This window comes from Podarcis bocagei (assembly GCF_964188305.1).
Source record: "Podarcis bocagei genome assembly, chromosome: 8".
In the NCBI taxonomy this organism is placed as follows: domain Eukaryota; kingdom Metazoa; phylum Chordata; class Lepidosauria; order Squamata; family Lacertidae; genus Podarcis; species Podarcis bocagei.
The window spans coordinates 46,656,586-46,674,758 of NC_138133.1; the positions used below are offsets into that span (position 1 = coordinate 46,656,586).

At 40.3% G+C, this 18,173-nt stretch overlaps 1 protein-coding gene across 1 annotated transcript; it reads left to right on the forward strand.

The window, feature by feature from the left end:
* Positions 1–1,678: 1,678 nt before the first annotated feature.
* RIOK3 (RIO kinase 3) lies at positions 1,679–15,161 on the forward strand. The gene is made up of 13 exons (XM_081205395.1): positions 1,679–1,883; positions 3,979–4,100; positions 4,745–4,890; positions 4,998–5,105; positions 5,839–5,948; positions 8,761–8,904; positions 9,246–9,373; positions 9,811–9,999; positions 10,897–11,056; positions 12,011–12,091; positions 12,176–12,265; positions 12,804–12,911; positions 14,926–15,161. Exons 1-13 carry the CDS (start codon positions 1,809–1,811, stop codon positions 15,031–15,033), a joined length of 1,569 nt encoding a protein of 522 aa, XP_081061521.1. The 5' UTR covers positions 1,679–1,808; the 3' UTR covers positions 15,034–15,161.
* The last annotated feature ends 3,012 nt before the right edge of the window (positions 15,162–18,173 follow it).

Below are 18,173 nucleotides of genomic sequence, written 5' to 3' on the forward strand. Positions count from 1 at the left end.
GAAGGAAAAGAATGCGCTGCCGCTCTTCCCGTTCCTCTCTACGCGGCCTCAATCCCGTTTATGATGCGCTTATACACCGTCTGGCTGGTTAGTCTTTTCTGAGAGGGATGTCGCTTGGACTCCACCTTTCTTTTTCCCTAAGTGTTGGGTTTTTTGCCGCCTGTCCTCAGATTTCCAGAGCAGAAGGTTATCGTTGGTGGCGGCAGTGAAGAAAATGCAAGAACTCCAAACGGGACAAAACAAATATCTTTTAGGATTAAAGACCTAAATCGGAGAAAGCACGGCTGTATACAAATGTATTATGGAGTTAGGTTTGCTCGCCCCGGCCATGGAAACTCCTTTCAAAGGATCAGAAACTTTATAAAGAAGGAAGCTGCTCATCTCCACCCAGTATCCATGTAAAGATGAATCGTCTTGCGTGCTTATGCCACAATAAAGCTTTTAGCCTTTCAGTGCTACAAGATTCTTTGTTGTTTTTGCTTCAGCAGACTAACACAAGGGAGTGATAGCATAGAAACGCGCAGTTTAAGTGCCTTGGTTTCTCTTACAAATTTTTTATCTTTTGGTACATTTTATGGTGCACTTGGATAATGTGAAGCTAACACATAACCACTGGTGTAAACGAATAATTGTATCATATATTTATTTAAATAACCCCGAATAAACTGACGTTAACAATAATTCAGCAATCAACAAATTGTCTATTTCTTAAAAAAAAAAAAATGAAAACTGCAAAGTGCTCCACATATCTTCCAGATGGGGTGCTGCCTTACAAATGGGTAATTACAGTATGTTCTAATTCTATGTGCTTGCGTGATTGATTCGCAAATGTCCATATACTGTACAGTACATTCAGTTTAAGGGTGCTTTTGCTAGGGATTCACACCTGTTCAATAAACAGGACCGAACAACACTGCTGTTTCCTGTCCACAGTGAGCTGGATTATTTCTGTGCTGTGTGTTTTGGTCCCTCATCTCAACTCAGTGGCGTAGCGTGGGTTGTCAGCACCCGGGGCAAGGCAAGTAATTTGCGCCCCCTAACCCGTGGATTTTAGCACTGATTTTAGCACTGCGAGTGCGAGCGCCCCCCCCCCAGATGTTGCGCCCGGTGCAGCCGCCCCCCCCTGCACCCCCCCACGCTACGCCACTGTCTCAACTTCTCCCCCACCTTTTACTGCCTTTTCTCACTCTTGAACTTGGGCACAAATATTTCTGTACCTTTCCATGCACACTTTTTAAAAAATCTATAGGAAGTGGACAAGGGCAACTCTTCGTTATGATGTTTCCCAATGGTGAACCCCAGAGCTGCAGACTGTGATTGAAAAAGAAACCCGAGTCGTGGGGGTGCCGAATCCCAAATGACAGGCATTTCTCATCTGAAAGAGAAGATGGATTTAAAGGTCATCGCTGAGGAGCCATTCGTGTTCCCATTTATTCAAAAGCGTAGGTTCCAGCGCTGATTTAGTTTTTTGGTCATTGGTTTATTTTCACGGCATTGTGAGAAAACCGTGCCATAAACGAATGAAAGGGACGGAGTGGTTTTATCCGTACTACAAAGCAGGAAGCGAAGCGGCCGCCGACAGCAACACAAAAACCTCTTAGGGCAGGGGAGATTCCAAAGGAAGTGACGTCACCGAGACGTGTACTCAGCGAACCAATAGGCAACCAGCGCCGACGGCGAAGGGGCGGGAGGAGTTGAGGCGAGCGGAGAAGAAGCCGGAAGAAGTTTTATTTCTGCCAGGCGCCCTCTTGCCTTGTTGCTGCTCTTCCTTCTCTCGGCGTCCATCTCCGTTCCTTTGCACGCCTAACATGGAGCCCGGAGCAATCGCTGCTGTCGTCCCCACTCCTGAGGCGAGCGCGAGTCCAGCTTGGCCCCAAAGCAAGGTGAGGCAGGGGGGGGCGGCGGACGTGCCCGAGGAATTTCTTCAGGCCTGGTCCAGATCCAGCCGCCCCCGGAACGAGAGCCAGCGGAGGAGGCCTGAGGTGGCGGGATGGGCTCCGTCGTCGCTTCAGGCACGGAAGGGCGGCGGCGGGGAGGATCCCCCCATTGATAAGCGAGTAGAGCGGAGGCCTCGTCGCGTAATTACCTGAGAGGAAACAAAATGAAATATCTCCCCCCACCCGCCACACACACACACGGTTTCCTCTCAGGGAATGTTGTGGTGACAGTTAAGAAAAACGACGCTGCCTCCCCTCGCGGAACCTGAAGTGGTACAGTCCACTCACTTCGTATGATTCTGCCCGCCTCGTCCTTCTGCGGGTGTAAACGAGGTGTCAGGCCTCCAGAGAAGGAGGCCTTGGCTTTGCCTCTTCTCCCGCCACACTGGTTGGGACGGGTAGGGGGGCGCGGGTTTTATTGTTCGAAGTGACCCCGCCGCTGGCTCCTTTCCTTTCCACCCCCTGCCCCACAGGGTTGCTCTAATTCAGAAGGCCAACCTTGTGCTGGCAGAGACGAGTAAATGGTCCATGGGGTCCTGTGATGATAGAATTGGGGACTGGTGAGGGAACAACCATTTCATAGCCACTGGAGGCTATGTGGCAGAAAGGTGGTAGGTGGGACATAGCTGAGTGAGCAAAGTAAATAATAATACTCTTTGCCAGCATAGAGGCAAATAGGTATAGGGTTCTCATTGTTTCAAGGACCTGGTCGTAACCCCCCCCCAAAAAAAAAAACAAGGTTAGAATGTAATGATCGGGAGTAATAACTTATTTAAGCAATTTTGAGTCTGCGCTCAGATAAGCTTGCCTGTTTGTCAGTCTTCTGATAAGAGGCTACAGATGGATATGGTGCTGGGCTCAGAGCCAAGTAACTCATTTGTAGTGCTCTGAAACCTGGTATTCATTGAGAGAGACCATTAACGGGTCCATCATTCATAAATTAGATTTATGGGTGTGCTGCTGTAACGTTTAAAGTAACAGCTGTTTTACAAATTCTTAATAATTCCTAACTCTCAATGACCTCACTAATGTAAGCTGGAGCAGATAGGCTGCAATCTAGTTCAGAGCAGCAAGATCAGCCTTAGTGTTATGTAACATGAATTTCTGAGAGAAGAGTTCTTTGTAAGCCAGACCTTTGGTCCTTTATCAATAAAGTTGGCATGGTAAAAAGCATTTGTTCTCTGTCATGTGGATCTTTGATCAGTGTGGACACATATTCGTCAGCTAATCAAACCCTTCTGATTTTTATCAGTAGGTATTTTGTAGGATGATACATAGTTGGCACTCAGTGTTTGAAACTCCCATTGTTCTAAGCACATTTTGTGACAGGGAATTTCATTAGCATGAGCAGTTTCTGAGCTCTGGGCGCAGTACTGCGCCTGAGATTTCAGATTAAAACTGCAGAATGGAAGGAAAGGAGGACCTTTTTCTGCCTCCCCACTTCCAGTTACTCTCTGAAGACTGGAGAAGAGACCCTCTTAAGGATATTAAGGTGTGGGCAGGGGAAGTACTAGACCATGTGAAAAATGAACATGATATTTTAGCTGCAGTTCATTCATTTTCAGCTTTGTATTCTTGTTATAAAAAGTGTGTCTAGACATCCCATTGTTGTGCCCATAACCTAGGTTTAAGGTGTCATTTAGTTCCTAGTTTTCATATCTCGGTTTCTAACACTGTTGGCAATGATCAGTGAAAAAACAGGGGGAGACTGTCTTATCCTGGACATAATCAGTTATTTAAGTGGAGAAAGTGACAATTTCAGATCCGAAACAGAAATTGAGTGGATTATAGAGGCAAATATTTAAACAGCTCTCATATTTTAAATGCTGATATATTTTTATGCATACTGTACTTTTTAAAGGCATTGTTCAGTCTTTAAATAAAAAGTAGTATGACTCACTTCTGTGACTTCACAAGTCTGGATTCATTTTACACAGTGTATTTCCGTGTATCTATACAAAGAAATGTGACATCAGGATTTTATGCAAAGAAAAATTATCTGTCTTATCCATAGCCAAAAAGATATCTATTTTTGTTGCAGTGTCCATGGGGAACTCCTAAAAACACCACAATATCATGTTCCTTTGCTGATGTCATGAGTGAACAGCTAGCTAAAGAGCTACAGTTAGAAGAAGAAAATTCTTCTTTTCCTGAAGTGGTATCGTAAGTTGAATATCCTTACATTATGAAAGTTTATTACAGACTTAGTTAATTGTTAGTGGGATCCTGCATTTTTTTTTTTACAGATGCAATTCTTCACACCTGTACTTGGAAGTATATATTACATAAGTAGAACTTCTGAGTACATATGCATAGAGTCAGATGGTGAGTGTGATTTTTGGGAAACTATTGTAGCAATAGCTAAAGTCAATATTGGGGCTTGACAAAGTCTTTTCATTGGGGGTAAAAAAGCTAATTACGGCCCTTCCTACCTGCTGCTGCCATAGCTTTCTCTTCAGGTTTGAGAGAGGAAAAAAGTTGGTGCCTAGTGAAATGACTCTTACATAAGGTGCCTGAAAGAGTCTGAATTGCTTCCTTGTTTTAAGTGAGCTGTATTCAAAAGGAAGGGAGTAGAATTACCACACTCCATGTTGTATACTGTGTGGAAATTATTTAGTGTCCTGCCAGGCTCCTTTAAAATGAAGAAATTGCATAGCCACCTCCTTCCTTTTTAATTACACAAAGCAATCAACTTCCTCCTCTGCAACGTATATTATATGGCAGCTAACAATGTACTATATTTTTAGTTGGAGTACCAAGGGCTGAATTGTCCCGCTAAGTGTTCTCTTTTGGTCTCTCATGTCCAGGGCTGTTGAAGGATCATTTATTAGTGGGGAGAATATTGATACTTCCAGTGACTTGATGCTGGCACAGATGCTGCAAATGGAATTTGATAGAGAGTTTGATGCACAGCTTCGACGTGAAGAAAAGAAGTTCAATGGAGATAGCAAAGGTTACTATCATGAGTCATGATTTCTTTGTTAGGGTGAATCTTTCTGTTTCTCAGTGGCCCTTATAACAACTGTTAACTCATATACATTTTTGTTTCTATTTCTCAAGTGTCCATATCTTTTGAGAACTACCGCAAGGTACATCCTTTTGAAGACAGTGACAGCTCTGAAGATGAGGTTGATTGGCAGGATACTCGTCATGATCCTTATAGAGCAGGTACAAATTGGATTAAAAGCTTACGAAATATACCATTTCTATAAGCAAAGTTTTTCGTATTGTAGGATCCTGAAAAAGTGTTTTGTGAGGCCATTGGCAACTGCTTAATGAAGATCACGCTGTGAATTACATAATATGCTGTTATCTTTTAAATATTATAATGTTTAATAGAGCACATGGGAGTGCTTTTAATAGCAAAAGGCAAATCCCTGCTAAACTGTAGCTTGAATTCTAAAAATTTAGAATAGAGTATAGGGAGGAGAAGAAAAGGAAGGAATGTGAGTAATGCAGTTATGTGTACTTCTCTTGTGCAAAGATTGTCTAGGAGACAGATTCAGGAATGGGAAGCTGCAGCCTTCCAATAACTTTGTCAGTAGTTCATGCATTTTCTAGTTACGTTGATTAAATATGATGCATTAGCAACACATTTCAAAAAAATCTTTACTAAATGAGCCCCCTTTTTGGGATATGAAAGTGTCAGATTTTCTCAAGCTTCCCTAAGAACTAAGACCTTTTTGTTCACTATAGCTGCAAAGAAATAACAGCCAAATGAAATGGAAAGGATCAGGGTAGTTTGTGTAGGGAACCATATGATATAACTATACATATATATATATTGATAGCGTCAGTGTAATTTGTGCCCTAGAATGCTTTGTACATGTGGCTAAAAAGGTTGCATACATTTACTAGTCTTGGAAGTGTATTTTGAGTGCAATATTTTTATTATTCATAGATAAGCCCACTACTACTCCAAAGAAAGGCTTTATAGGAAAAGGAAAAGATATTACTACCAAGCATGATGAGGTTGTGTGTGGAAGAAAGAATACTGCTCGAATGGAAAATGTAAGTTCTGTCCTAAGTTTATGATTGACGTTCCAAAGTTGGTCCATGACTACTTGCAAAACACTTGTTGACTCTTGATATATACTGCTTCACTTCCCATGATAACCCAGTACTTGATACAAATGTCATGATAGTATCTATGCCAGTATTTAAACTTGTTCTATGCACCTGTTTAAAAACAATTATATGGCTCTATCTGCACATAACACTAAGCCCTAGTTTGTTGTAACCATAGTTTGCCCATCTGTGAGGTAACTCATAGAATGTTGAACAAACAAGTCATGGCTTGTTTTCTCCCAAGCTAAATTTGTTTTCTGGCTGCTCTTACCTCATGCCTCTGTAGCTTGGTGAGTGTCCAGCACTGGGTGGCCAACAAACCATGGTTCAGCAAGCCACACTTCATCTAAACAAGCCATAGTTTAGCACGGCATGTAAACTGGGCCATGATCTCTTAGCTTCTGAAGCATGTGTCAGAGATCCAGATCCAGAAGGGAGCACGGTATCCTATTACCTTGGAATGCCCCCTAATGTCTCTGGTTAAATAATAATAATAATAATAATAATAATAATAATAATAATAATAATAATAATAATAATTTATTATTTATACCCCGCCCATCTGGCTGGGCCTCCCCAGCCACTCTGGGCGGCTTCCATAAAAACCAAAAATACAATAAAATATCACACGTTAAAAACTTCCCTGAACAGGGCTGCCTTAAGATGTCTCCTGAATGTCAGGTAGTTGTTTATCGCTTTGACATCTGCTGGAAGGGCGTTCCACAGGGCGGGCGCCACTACCGAGAAGGCCCTCTGCCTGGTTCCCTGTAGCTTTGCTTCTCGCAATGAGGGAACCGCCAGAAGGCCCTCGGCGCTGGACCTCAGCGTCCGGGCAGAATGATGGGGGTGGAGACGCTCCTTCAGGTATACTGGACCGAGGCCGTTTAGGGCTTTAAAGGTCAGCACCAACACTTTGAATTGTGCTCGGAAACGTACTGGGAGCCAATGCAGGTCTTTCAAGACCGGTGTTATATGGTCTCGGCGGCCGCTCCCAGTCACCAGTCTAGCTGCCGCATTCTGGATTAGTTGTAGTTTCCGAGTCACCTTCAAAGGTAGCCCCACGTAGAGTGCATTGCAGTAGTCCAAGCGGGAGATAACCAGAGCATGCACCACTCTGGCGAGACAGTCCGCAGGCAGATAGGGTCTCAGCCTACGTACCAGATGGAGCTGGTAAACAGCTGCCCTGGACACAGATTTGACCTGTGCCTCCATGGACAGCTGTGAGTCCAAAATGACTCCCAGGCTGCGCACCTGGTCCTTCAGGGGCACAGTTACCCCATTCAGGACCAGGGAATCCTCCACACCTGCCCGCCTCCTGTCCCCCAAAAACAGTACTTCTGTCTTGTCAGGATTCAACCTCAATCTGTTAGCCGCCATCCATCCTCCAACCGCCTCCAGACACTCACACAGGACCTTCACCGCCTTCACTGGTTCTGATTTAAAAGAGAGGTAGAGCTGGGTATCATCCGCATACTGATGAACACCCAGCCCAAACCTCCTGATGATCTCTCCCAGCGGCCGCATGTAAGTGTTGAAAAGCATGGGGGAGAGGACAGAACCCTGAGGCACCCCACAAGTGAGAGCCCAGGGGTCTGAACACTCATCCCCCACCACCACTTTCTGAACACGGCCCAGGAGGAAGGAGCGGAACCACTGTATAACAGTGCCCCCAGCTCCCAGCCCCTCAAGACGGTCCAGAAGGATGCTATGGTCGATGGTATCAAACGCCGCTGAGAGATCCAGCAGAACTAGGAAACAGCTCTCACCTTTGTCCCTAGCCCGCCGGAGATCATCAACCAGTGCGACCAAGGCAGTTTCAGTCCCATGATGAGGCCTGAATCCCGACTGGAAGGGATCCAAATGGTCCTCTTCTTCCAGGCGTGCCTGGAGTTGTTCGGCAACCGCTCGCTCAATCACCTTGCCCAGGAATGGAAGATTTGAGACTGGGCGATAGTTGGCCATCGTGGCCGCATCTAAAGATGGTTTTTTAAGAAGCGGTTTAATAACCGCCTCTTTCAGCGGGTCTGGGAAGGCTCCCTCACGGAGGGAAGCATTCACCACCCCACGAAGCCCATTGCCCAGTCCTTCCCGGCTAGCTTTTAATAAGCCAAGATGGGCAAGGATCCAGGAGACAGGTGGTTGGTTTCACTCGTCCAAGCAGCCTGTCCACATCCTCGGAGGTAACAGATTGGAATTGATCCCACTCAACTTGACTAGACAGAACTCTAGCACTCTCCCGCCCCGGCCCTGCTCCCACGGTGGAGTCTACTTCTTCCCGAATCTTTCGTAGAAGGATTTCATAGGCTCATAGAATTGTAGAGTTGGACGGGACCATGAGCGTCACCTAGCCGAACCCTGTACTAGAGCTTCATAGTATAGTTGCCCCATATTTTTATTCTATCTTATAACTATATTGGTCTGTTGTAGTTTGTATTTGTCATGGCCTCTGACAAGAACAATAAAATTTATTATCTGTATTACTGTCATCTGCAGTGTGCTTTAGTGGATAAAGTGCTAAGAGATCTGGGTTCAAATTTCTGCTCTGTCTTAAAGCTCCCAAACTGGCCTGAAGTGAGTCTCTCTCCCATAGGTCTTCTCTTTAGTTTGTTATGATAATATGGGGAAATTTTTTTTCTGCTGTTCTGAGCTACAGTAAGTAATGGACGCGTTGCAGTTGTAGGTCTCCCCTATCAGCAACTTTTTCAGACACACAGAAAATTCCATGTCATTCACTGAATTTCACCTGTCTTCACAGTTTGCACCTGGATTTCAAGTTGGTGATGGAATTGGTATGGACCTAAAATTGTCCAATCATGTCTTCAATGCCTTAAAGCAGCATGCATACTCCGAGGAACGTCGAAGCGCCAGGCTCCATGAGAAGAAGGAACATTCCACTGCTGTACGTTTCGGTGACTCAGACAAAATGAAAATTGCATAGTTTAGCAGGGCTGTATTATTTAGAATAAACTTGATATCTGAATACTGGAAAAGTTAACACTTTTCTGGAGTCATAGCAGAACATTATTTGACAGTTGCACCTGCTGAATAGGTTGTTTTATGCTATGGGAGTGTTAAGTCTGAAGTAATTGATACAGAAAAATATATAGAGGATCGTTTTAAAATTTAAAGCACCTGATCAAGCTAAAGTTCATAGCACTTGTAGATTAATCAAAGGAACGTTTTGTCTGCACTAAACATACAGCATAATAAAAATTTATCTTCCCCGCTCTTCTTGTGCAGGAGAAAGCAGTAGATCCTAAAACACGCTTACTTTTGTATAAGATGGTCAATTCTGGAATGCTGGAGACCATCACTGGATGCATAAGTACAGGAAAAGAGTCGGTGGTGTTTCATGCATATGGAGGAAGGTATTTTTAAAAAATATGGTTATGATACTTGTATTGTGTAAAACTGAGAGCAACTGCAGAGCAACATAGTATTTGGAATACATGTATACTGTTTGTTAGCTTAGATTTTATAAAATTGTTGCAGTGGAAGTATGCAGCATCACACTTGTCCCCCTTCCTTAAAATAAATAATAATATAGGCTATCATGAAACCTTAAGTTAAATATTTAAATCTAGTAATGTAAAATATACATCATTATAAAATGAATATTTAACTAGTTCAATGGTCAAATGTTTCAAAGCTGACATATTGAGATATAATGCAATGAAATAATTTTCCAAATATGTTCTGGTCTTTTGCCTTATCTATACTTTCTCATCTGTTTTACTGGTTGAAGCTTCTTTAAAATTGGTTTGTAGGCATGTAACTAAAACTTCTTCTTTTTCTCCTCTTAAAGTTTGAGTGAGGATGCTAGCCCCATACCTTCAGAATGTGCCATAAAGGTGTTTAAAACAACTCTGAATGAATTTAAAAATCGTGATAAGTATATCAAAGATGATTATAGGTTCAGAGATCGTTTCAGCAAACTGAATCCACGAAAGATAATCCGAATGTGGGCTGAGAAAGAAATGCACAACTTAAAAAGGTATAGAAATGTAGGTGTAGGTATGAATAAGCTGTAGCATCTTGTTGAAAACCAAGTACTTGGGAATCAATGTAAAATCTCCTTTCAACATTGACTACGTGTCTTGAACCATGTTCCTTTATGTATAAAATATTTTACATTTTTTACAATTACTATTTGCTGTATCCGAATGCTGCTATACAGGTAACTGTTTTGCTTTAAATCTTAATTTATTTAAAACTATATAGTGCCTGTCATGCTCACTTTTCCAGTTGGTGTATACAATAAAATACAAAGCTATACAAATATACAGTATGGTTAAAAATAAATATAAAAATCCAAAATAAAGCATAATTGAGTACAACCATTAGTTAATACATTTAAAGCTGTTATTAAAATGTTATATGGCAGTAATGAGGAATCTGCAGCCCACAAGTCTAATTAGGGCTGGTACAAATGTGCCTAATTTGGCCCCCAATCCACCCACCCCACACCTAAAGTTGTATATGATCTTAGGTGTGGGGCAGGGAAAGACATTGGTGCAGAGGATTGATAAGAGCCTCACAATACGGAATCACACAGGGTTTTCTGGATTGGCAGTCACTTCAAGCTTCAGTTGGATCAGCTAAAATGTCTTTTAACTGATTGGCTTGCATTCAAGCTGTACTTCAAAGGAGAAATGGGTGACCTGATGTCAGGTGATTGACAGGTGGGTGACAGGTCACATTTGTCAAAGTGACCCACCAGAGGTGGGTGAGCTAAGGATCTTGCCTGCTCAGCAGAGAAGATTCACGGACCTGCTGTATGCTTTTATAAAGAGCCAGTAACTAATTGAGTCAAAACAGGTATGACAGTGTAGGTAGTTTGGTGAGTTTTTGACTAGCTGGAAATTCTTATGCTCTAATGTCTTATTCACAGAATGCAAGCAGCTGGCATTCCTTGCCCAGAAGTGGTTACCCTTAAAAAGCATGTCTTAGTTATGTCCTTCATTGGCCAGGATCAAGTTCCAGCTCCTAAACTAAAAGAAGTAAAACTCAGTAGCGAAGATATGAAGAAGGCTTACTATCAAGTTCTTCATGTAAGATCAATACAGTTGTCTTGTCTCGAAACTATTGGCAAGAGTTCTTTTCAGTAACAGATAATTGATGAATATTTATTTATTTACTTATTAAATTTATATAAATGTGCATTTAGGGTCCCTCTGCTGTCTGGTAAGGTTGTTAAGATCATCAGATGAAGCCCATTAGTTTTTCCATGGCCTGATTATTGGATTGTAATAATATGGAATCTGGCATTTTCATTAGGGGCACCAATGTTGTGGAACATGAGAGGCCCTATCAGTATTGGCATTCCACCTGCTCTTAAAGATGCACCTGTTTCAACAAGCATTTCCCTGGTCTTGAAATACTTTATTTGATGGTTGTTTTAACTGTTATGCTCTTTTAATAGGCTTATTTATTATGGATGTGTTTATGTGGTTTTACTATGTACTTTAATTATATTGTCTTTTTAGTCAGAACAGTATTGGAGTCAAAGATTACTACAAGTAGCTTGAACAAAAATTCGAATACAGGACCACTGAAAGTGTTGGTTCTGTGAAACCAGCAATTATCTTTACAACAGTATTTCCTAGAGTCCTACAATACTTGGATTATATTTAATACGCCCGAGATTGACAGTCTTTCTTAGTGTAGTAAGTGTACTATAAAAAGTCATGGCTAAGTACTTTTAGAAGCAAGAGTGATTAGGGCATTTTAAAAACATGCCTATCAGTCATATGCAATTGCAATTCTGCACTGTTCAGATAAGCTAACTAGAGTGAGCATGCCAAATATTATCGGTAATTTAATTTGGTAATATTTTGTTTCTGAAAAAATAAGCAAAGGTTCTTTCATATGGTTGTTTTCTGTATCCAGCATGCATGTACTCATGCATACACTGTCAATTTTTAATCAGTCTTTAGTGGTAATACTGAATAATAATTTAGTGGCATGGAGAGCATTCCCATTAATAACTTGCTGCTTGTTTCTAGATGATGCAACAGTTGTATAAAGAGTGCAGTTTAGTTCATGCTGACCTAAGTGAATACAACATGCTGTGGCAAGGGGGAAAGGTAAGCAGATTCTGCATGGAGAAAAATAACTACAGATGGTCCCATATGCAAATATCTGAAATACTCATCTTATTTATATTATAGGTCTGGTTAATTGATGTCAGTCAGTCTGTGGAGCCCACTCACCCACATGGACTCCAGTTCTTGTTTAGAGATTGCAGGAATGTTTCACAGGTAAAGCGTCTGACAATCTTGTTATTTTGTATTTGTATCTGTAGAAGTGCATATATCTTAAAATGTATATGGAAGTTTTATCAAAATATTTATCACTTCATTCTGAAAATGTAGGTTTAATTTTAATGGGGAAGAGAGACAATTATATTCAGGGACATTCAAGGAAGAGTTGAGAACATCTTAAATTGTAATTGATTTTTGGTCCCTTAGTTGCTTGTAATAGAAAAAAACACAAAAACAAAAAACCAGCTGTCTTTTTAATAGGTTATCAAAAGACTTTATTCAAGGCCCTGGCCTTGATCTGGAGACTCCACTCCCCTTCGAAAATAAGACAACACAGACTTATAAAACATGCTTGTATTTGTGTGGGAGAAATGCAGGCTAGAAAGCTTAGGAAAATCTTATTGCAAGTCCAAATGTCCACAAATAATAGCTACCTCAAACAACTGCTAGACTAAAGAAAGAAAGTGAGAAAGAGGGGGGGGGGGAATGCTTTTATGAATTCAGTGGTTAAACTTATCTTTGCTTTTAATGAAAGTTCTTCCAGAAGAATGGTGTATCTGAAACACTCGGTGAAAGAGAGCTCTTCAATGCTGTCTCAGGTTTAAACTTAGCAGCTGACAATGAAGTGGACTTCTTAGCTGAGGTAAGTTCTCCCCACCTTGGTGTGTGTGGGGGAGGGGGAGTATAAATATGATCTTATTCACTAGGCTGCACTCCGAGAAGCTCTTAGAATGTGCAGAGAAATCTGCATTATGAAGGCAGAGTTGAGCCCAATTTTTTTGCATTGTTATTCATGCATTTGGAGATGCCTCTTATCTTTGTGTGACCCAGCCTTTCTGTCTAAATATGAAGCAGTCCCCCTAGGAATATGTGTGAGTACTATTCATGAAACTTATTCATGTACCATTTTAGTGAAACCCTTGGTTTCTGCAAGATACAAAGCGTTAACCTGCCCAATAAAGTGAGCAAATGTAGGGTTTTCAGAAAACCCGTTTTTATCATAGTCCTGAAAATCCTGAGTCTTGGGGCACAAAGAATTAACCAGACCTAACTTGATCTGACAATATATTGCTTTCTGCTGTGAATGTGTTCTTAGGGAAATTGTTCTTGCTTTAGCTATACTCATTTTGCTACTAATTTTAGACATTATATTCACTGCTTAATTACAGTCAAATCTGAGTGCTATGGAGAAGGCTCAGTACAATGAAACAAAAATGAATTAAAACAATAAAATCAGAACTCAGATAAAAAGCCTGCTGGATTTCTTTCTTTCTTTTTTTAGTATTGTGAGTTAGAGTAGTGAACTTCAAAAATAGTATATTTGGGTTTGGCGTTCAATGTCAACTTTAAGAGAATTTTTCAAATTGAAAACAGGCTTGTTAAAACTCTAAAATTAATGAATTATTTGTAACATACAATAAACATTTATTTTAAACAATTGTATTGTGTTTTTCACTGCAGTTAGCAATTCTAGAGTGGTAACAATGAAACTGTAGAATATACATAAATTATACACCAAACAGCATATCAGCAAAACAATGTAATTGCAACCACCAAAGCCATAAACTAACATTACATTTCAGCGAAGACCTAAGCTAATAGTCAGGTGTACACAAACTGCTTTTCAAAGCAGTTTCAGTAGTAGATTGCCATATGGCATAGACTGCTGCTGTTTGGGGAAACTCGAGACCAAAGGTCCTCTGATCTGAGGCTCAAAGGAATTAGTTGTCTGCAGTTGTTTGGTTTCTGTGGACTTTGTTTTCACTAATATGGGTCTGTGATTTTGACTTCAATTTGGCTCTTAGTTAAACACGCAGGTAATATTTCCATTGAATATGCTTGTATAGGAACCACTGGGAATGGTTCAACAGAAGTAGTATTTTCACTAAACTATGTATGAAAATCCCAACTAACTCCTTGTTCTTATGACATAATTGTGCATGGGCTGAGCTGATGGTGCTGTTGTCTGCATTTCCCATTATGCCTTGTCCATTTTCCCCAGCACAAAAGATGTTTTGTTACCAGGTGAGACTATCTTGCATATGGTGTGTCAATCTACAGTGGTGCCCCGCAAGACGAATGCCTCGCAAGACGGAAAACTCGCTAGACGAAAGAGTTTTCTGTTTTGGAGGTGCTTCGCAAAACGAATTTCCTATGGGCTTGCTTTGCAAGACAACAATGTCTTGCGAGTTCCTGCTGGTTTTTTCCCCTCCCCCCCTTTTTTCTAAGCTGCTAAGCCGCTTATCAGCTGATCCGATCAGCAGATAAGCTGCTAAAAGCCGCTAATAGCGCTAATCCACTAATCCTTCAATGGGCTTGCTTCACAAGACGATCCGCTAGACGAAGAGAATCACAGAACGGATTCTTTTCGTCTTGCGAGGCACCACTGTTTTTTGTTTCTGCAAGGGAAAAAATGTCAAGGATCGTAATGCTGGTGAAACAGGAAGAAAATAAAATCGGCAAAGCTCAATAACAGGCTTTTTGTATGCTGCATGAACTCACAATTGTTTAAACATGAGCTGATCAGTAATTTGGCAACAATAAAAGGTGAAGACAAAGGCAGTACAAGTTCAGCAAATTGGTATCATGCCAAGCAGAATTGCAGTACATTTAAATATAGTCTGTTTCTGACTACTATGTGTCTTTCTGTTTTATAGATTGAAGCTTTGGAGAAGATGAGTGAAGATCATGTTCAAAATCATGGGAAAAAGGTGTCTCTATATCCGAGTGATTATGGGAGTCCACCAACATCTTGCAATGAATAGCACTTTGAGTTGAACTGAAACATCTTTTTTGCATCTTACATTAAGTGCAGTGATTAAATGTCAGCTGCCAAAAGCAACAGAAGTTATGGTCAACTCAGAATGCCATAAATGAAACTTCAGGGAACGTGCATTGGTGCTTTGGTGTGTTTTTTCAGACAAGCCCACGTTAGGTCACTGGGACTGTCAACTACATGGCTCTCTGACAATGGAAAGTAATTTTCCTTTTTAATCTGACATGAATTTTTCAGGTCAGTGCAGCTGAGTTAAGAATATGGTGTGATGAAATATTTAATTTATTTAATATCACAATTTCAGACTAAACTGAAGTACTACATAAAAATGGGAAAGAGTGATTGATACTCTTTCCTTCCCCTTACACTTTTACATACTGGTATACCTGATGGAGGAAAAAGATTAAAACTTTTTGTGCGTATGGTTTATGCACAGACTTTAATTTTAATAGTGTATGGTTAAAGGGAGGCTCACATTATGTTTCATAACTATATTCAACATTGATTTCATATCAAAAGTTTACTATTTTTACAAAAACTTTAATATTCGATATACAAAATTTATATTAATCACTAAGAACAGCCTAAAACATTTTATATGATTTTTACACAATAATAAAAAAACTCTTTTCCTGTAATTTGATTCTTAAATATGCAGGCCATTATGTTAAATGCTGAAAGAAGAAACTTGATACTGGATTATCAATAGCAAAAATATTTGGTCTTTGTTTCTTGAACAATACTTGAACAGAAGGCACCTTAGTATGATTCTCACATGGAGGTAGCTTTGGGGGAAAATATAAACAAGTCTAAATTACACAAAATTAGTAAGGATGCACAGCAGAAGAAGCTTCTGTACAGTTGTATCCTAAATGCATAAACGAGATGATAGTAAATTTACATCTTTGCACAAGAAATTCTTTAGGTGTGATTCAGAAAACATCTTTTGTCTCCGCATGTGTATGTAAACGTAGCCTCTCATGTACAGTGGTGCCTTGCAAGACGAAATCCGTTCCGCGAGTCTCTTCGTCTTGCGGTTTTTTCGTCTTGCGAAGCACGGCTATTAGCGGCTATTAGCGGCTTGGCGGCTATTAACGGCTTAGCGGCTTTAAGAAAAAGGAAACAAACTCGCAAGAACTCGCAAGACGTTTCGTCTTGCGAAGCAAGCCCATAGGGAAATTCGTCTTGCGGAACGACTCAAAAAACGGAAAACTCTTTCGGCTTGCGCGTTTTTCGTCTTGCGAGGCATTCGTCTTGCGAGGTACCACTGTAATACAATTTGATGCAGTTGATATGACCACATAAACAAAAAACCCAATAGAACACAAATCCTTGGTGATGCATATGTATAAGAAATCTAGAGTCCTATAACAATGAACATGTCTACAAGATCTTATATGGAAGTTGAGGAGAGACTTGCCTGTCTATTCATGTATTGTTGATTTCATTCTTGGAGTGTACCTAAGTGTAACTAAATTGTATCATTTCACTAAGGTCAGTATTAAAAAACAGTTCATTCACTGACAGATTTATTAGATTAATGGACTTAGTAGGGTGGTAAAATTTTAGAATGGTCACCTTTTGTTTTCAGATTTCTTCTTTTAGATCCCTTCATTATGTTGTAGTGAGAGACTGTTGCTGTGTGAAGCTCTCATAGTGGCCTATGGAAAAGCTCGTTCCATGCAAAAATAAGAGGGATAATAAACAAATCTGATCTTGTCCCTGTGTTCGTGTAGGGTTTTTTGTGTCCAGCTTTTGTCTTTGTCCAGCTTTAAAAATTACATTCTAGTTCAAAATCCATCATTCTCACAAAAGTGAATGAGTGTAACATGCTGAGAGGCTGGTCTGTAGAAAAGATATTTAAAGTAAGCATTGTATTTAACTGTCCATATAAAATCTGATCAATTTTCAAATAAGACATTGGCAAGTACAATCAAATGCAGCCATCCAATGAATGTAGCAGAAGTGTAATGTATGCTTTTTAAAACTATTATGATGTTCCTGATAGGCTTTTACTAAATTGGGTATTAAGAACTATTGAAAATTCTTTGTTTTTTTATTATTTAAAATACCCTTTGACCAACCTTTCAGATGACCTGCATTTTTTATTATTATTGTGTACCGCCCTATAACCGCAGGTCTCAGGGCGGTTCAACAACATAAAATCACAATATAAAAATGCAAAATACATAATAGAAATAAAAACAAGGACAGCCCAATAATCCCCCCTCCCCAACACATTTTAGAAGAGCATTTGTTTGGAAATGGTATGGTGGTCTTAACGATTCAGCTACTACAGCCACCTTCACAAATTTTGGTATTGTAAGTAAAACCAAAACCCTCTCCAACAGCAAAAGGCCTCCCTTTGCCTCCCTGAGAACTGCTTTTACAATTCTACACTTTCAAACAATGCCCACATCAGTCTTAGATGGAAGATACAGGAAAGTTCCAATGCATTTAAGATTCTGTATTTGTGGGGCAGGTGAAGTTAGAAAATCTTCCCCATTACATACATACTCCATTGTCAGCTCAGCTCTATCAAAACCCCAGAAAGATTTTTGGAACAGATGTTTGCAGAACCCTGAAGTAAAAATATGTTGGCTATTATATGACTGCGCCACACTTGTCACATATAAAGCAGCTTTATTCGCAAAAGCCACTAAAAGTATTTGTGCTAGTCACATAAAAGACAACACTAGATTGTGCAGGGGATTCATTAATTTGATTTATTGTAAATGGTTGCTTATTTCTGGATCTTTCTTAACAGGTTTTATTGGATTTGCTGGTTTTGTAACTGGATTTGTAATGGCTTTTAGTCAAATACAGCAATTGATTGATTTTATGTTGGGCAGTGTGTGTAGGACGTAAGAGGCTTGACAGTACTGGTCCAAAGAGGTCAAAGACAAATAGTACATCCACTGTTGCCTTTTTCTAAACACATCTTGAAGGCCTCCCCCAGAGTAATGCTAATCCTGAGGTCATGAGAAACTTTTTTCTCATTTTAATATTACAAAGTAGCATTACATTGACATTTAGCTGCTCTGGGAACTTAGTACAAGTATGCTTCTGCGTATCCAGTTATAATGGATACAGTTGTTTATACAACCCAATACTGATTGCAGGATTCTT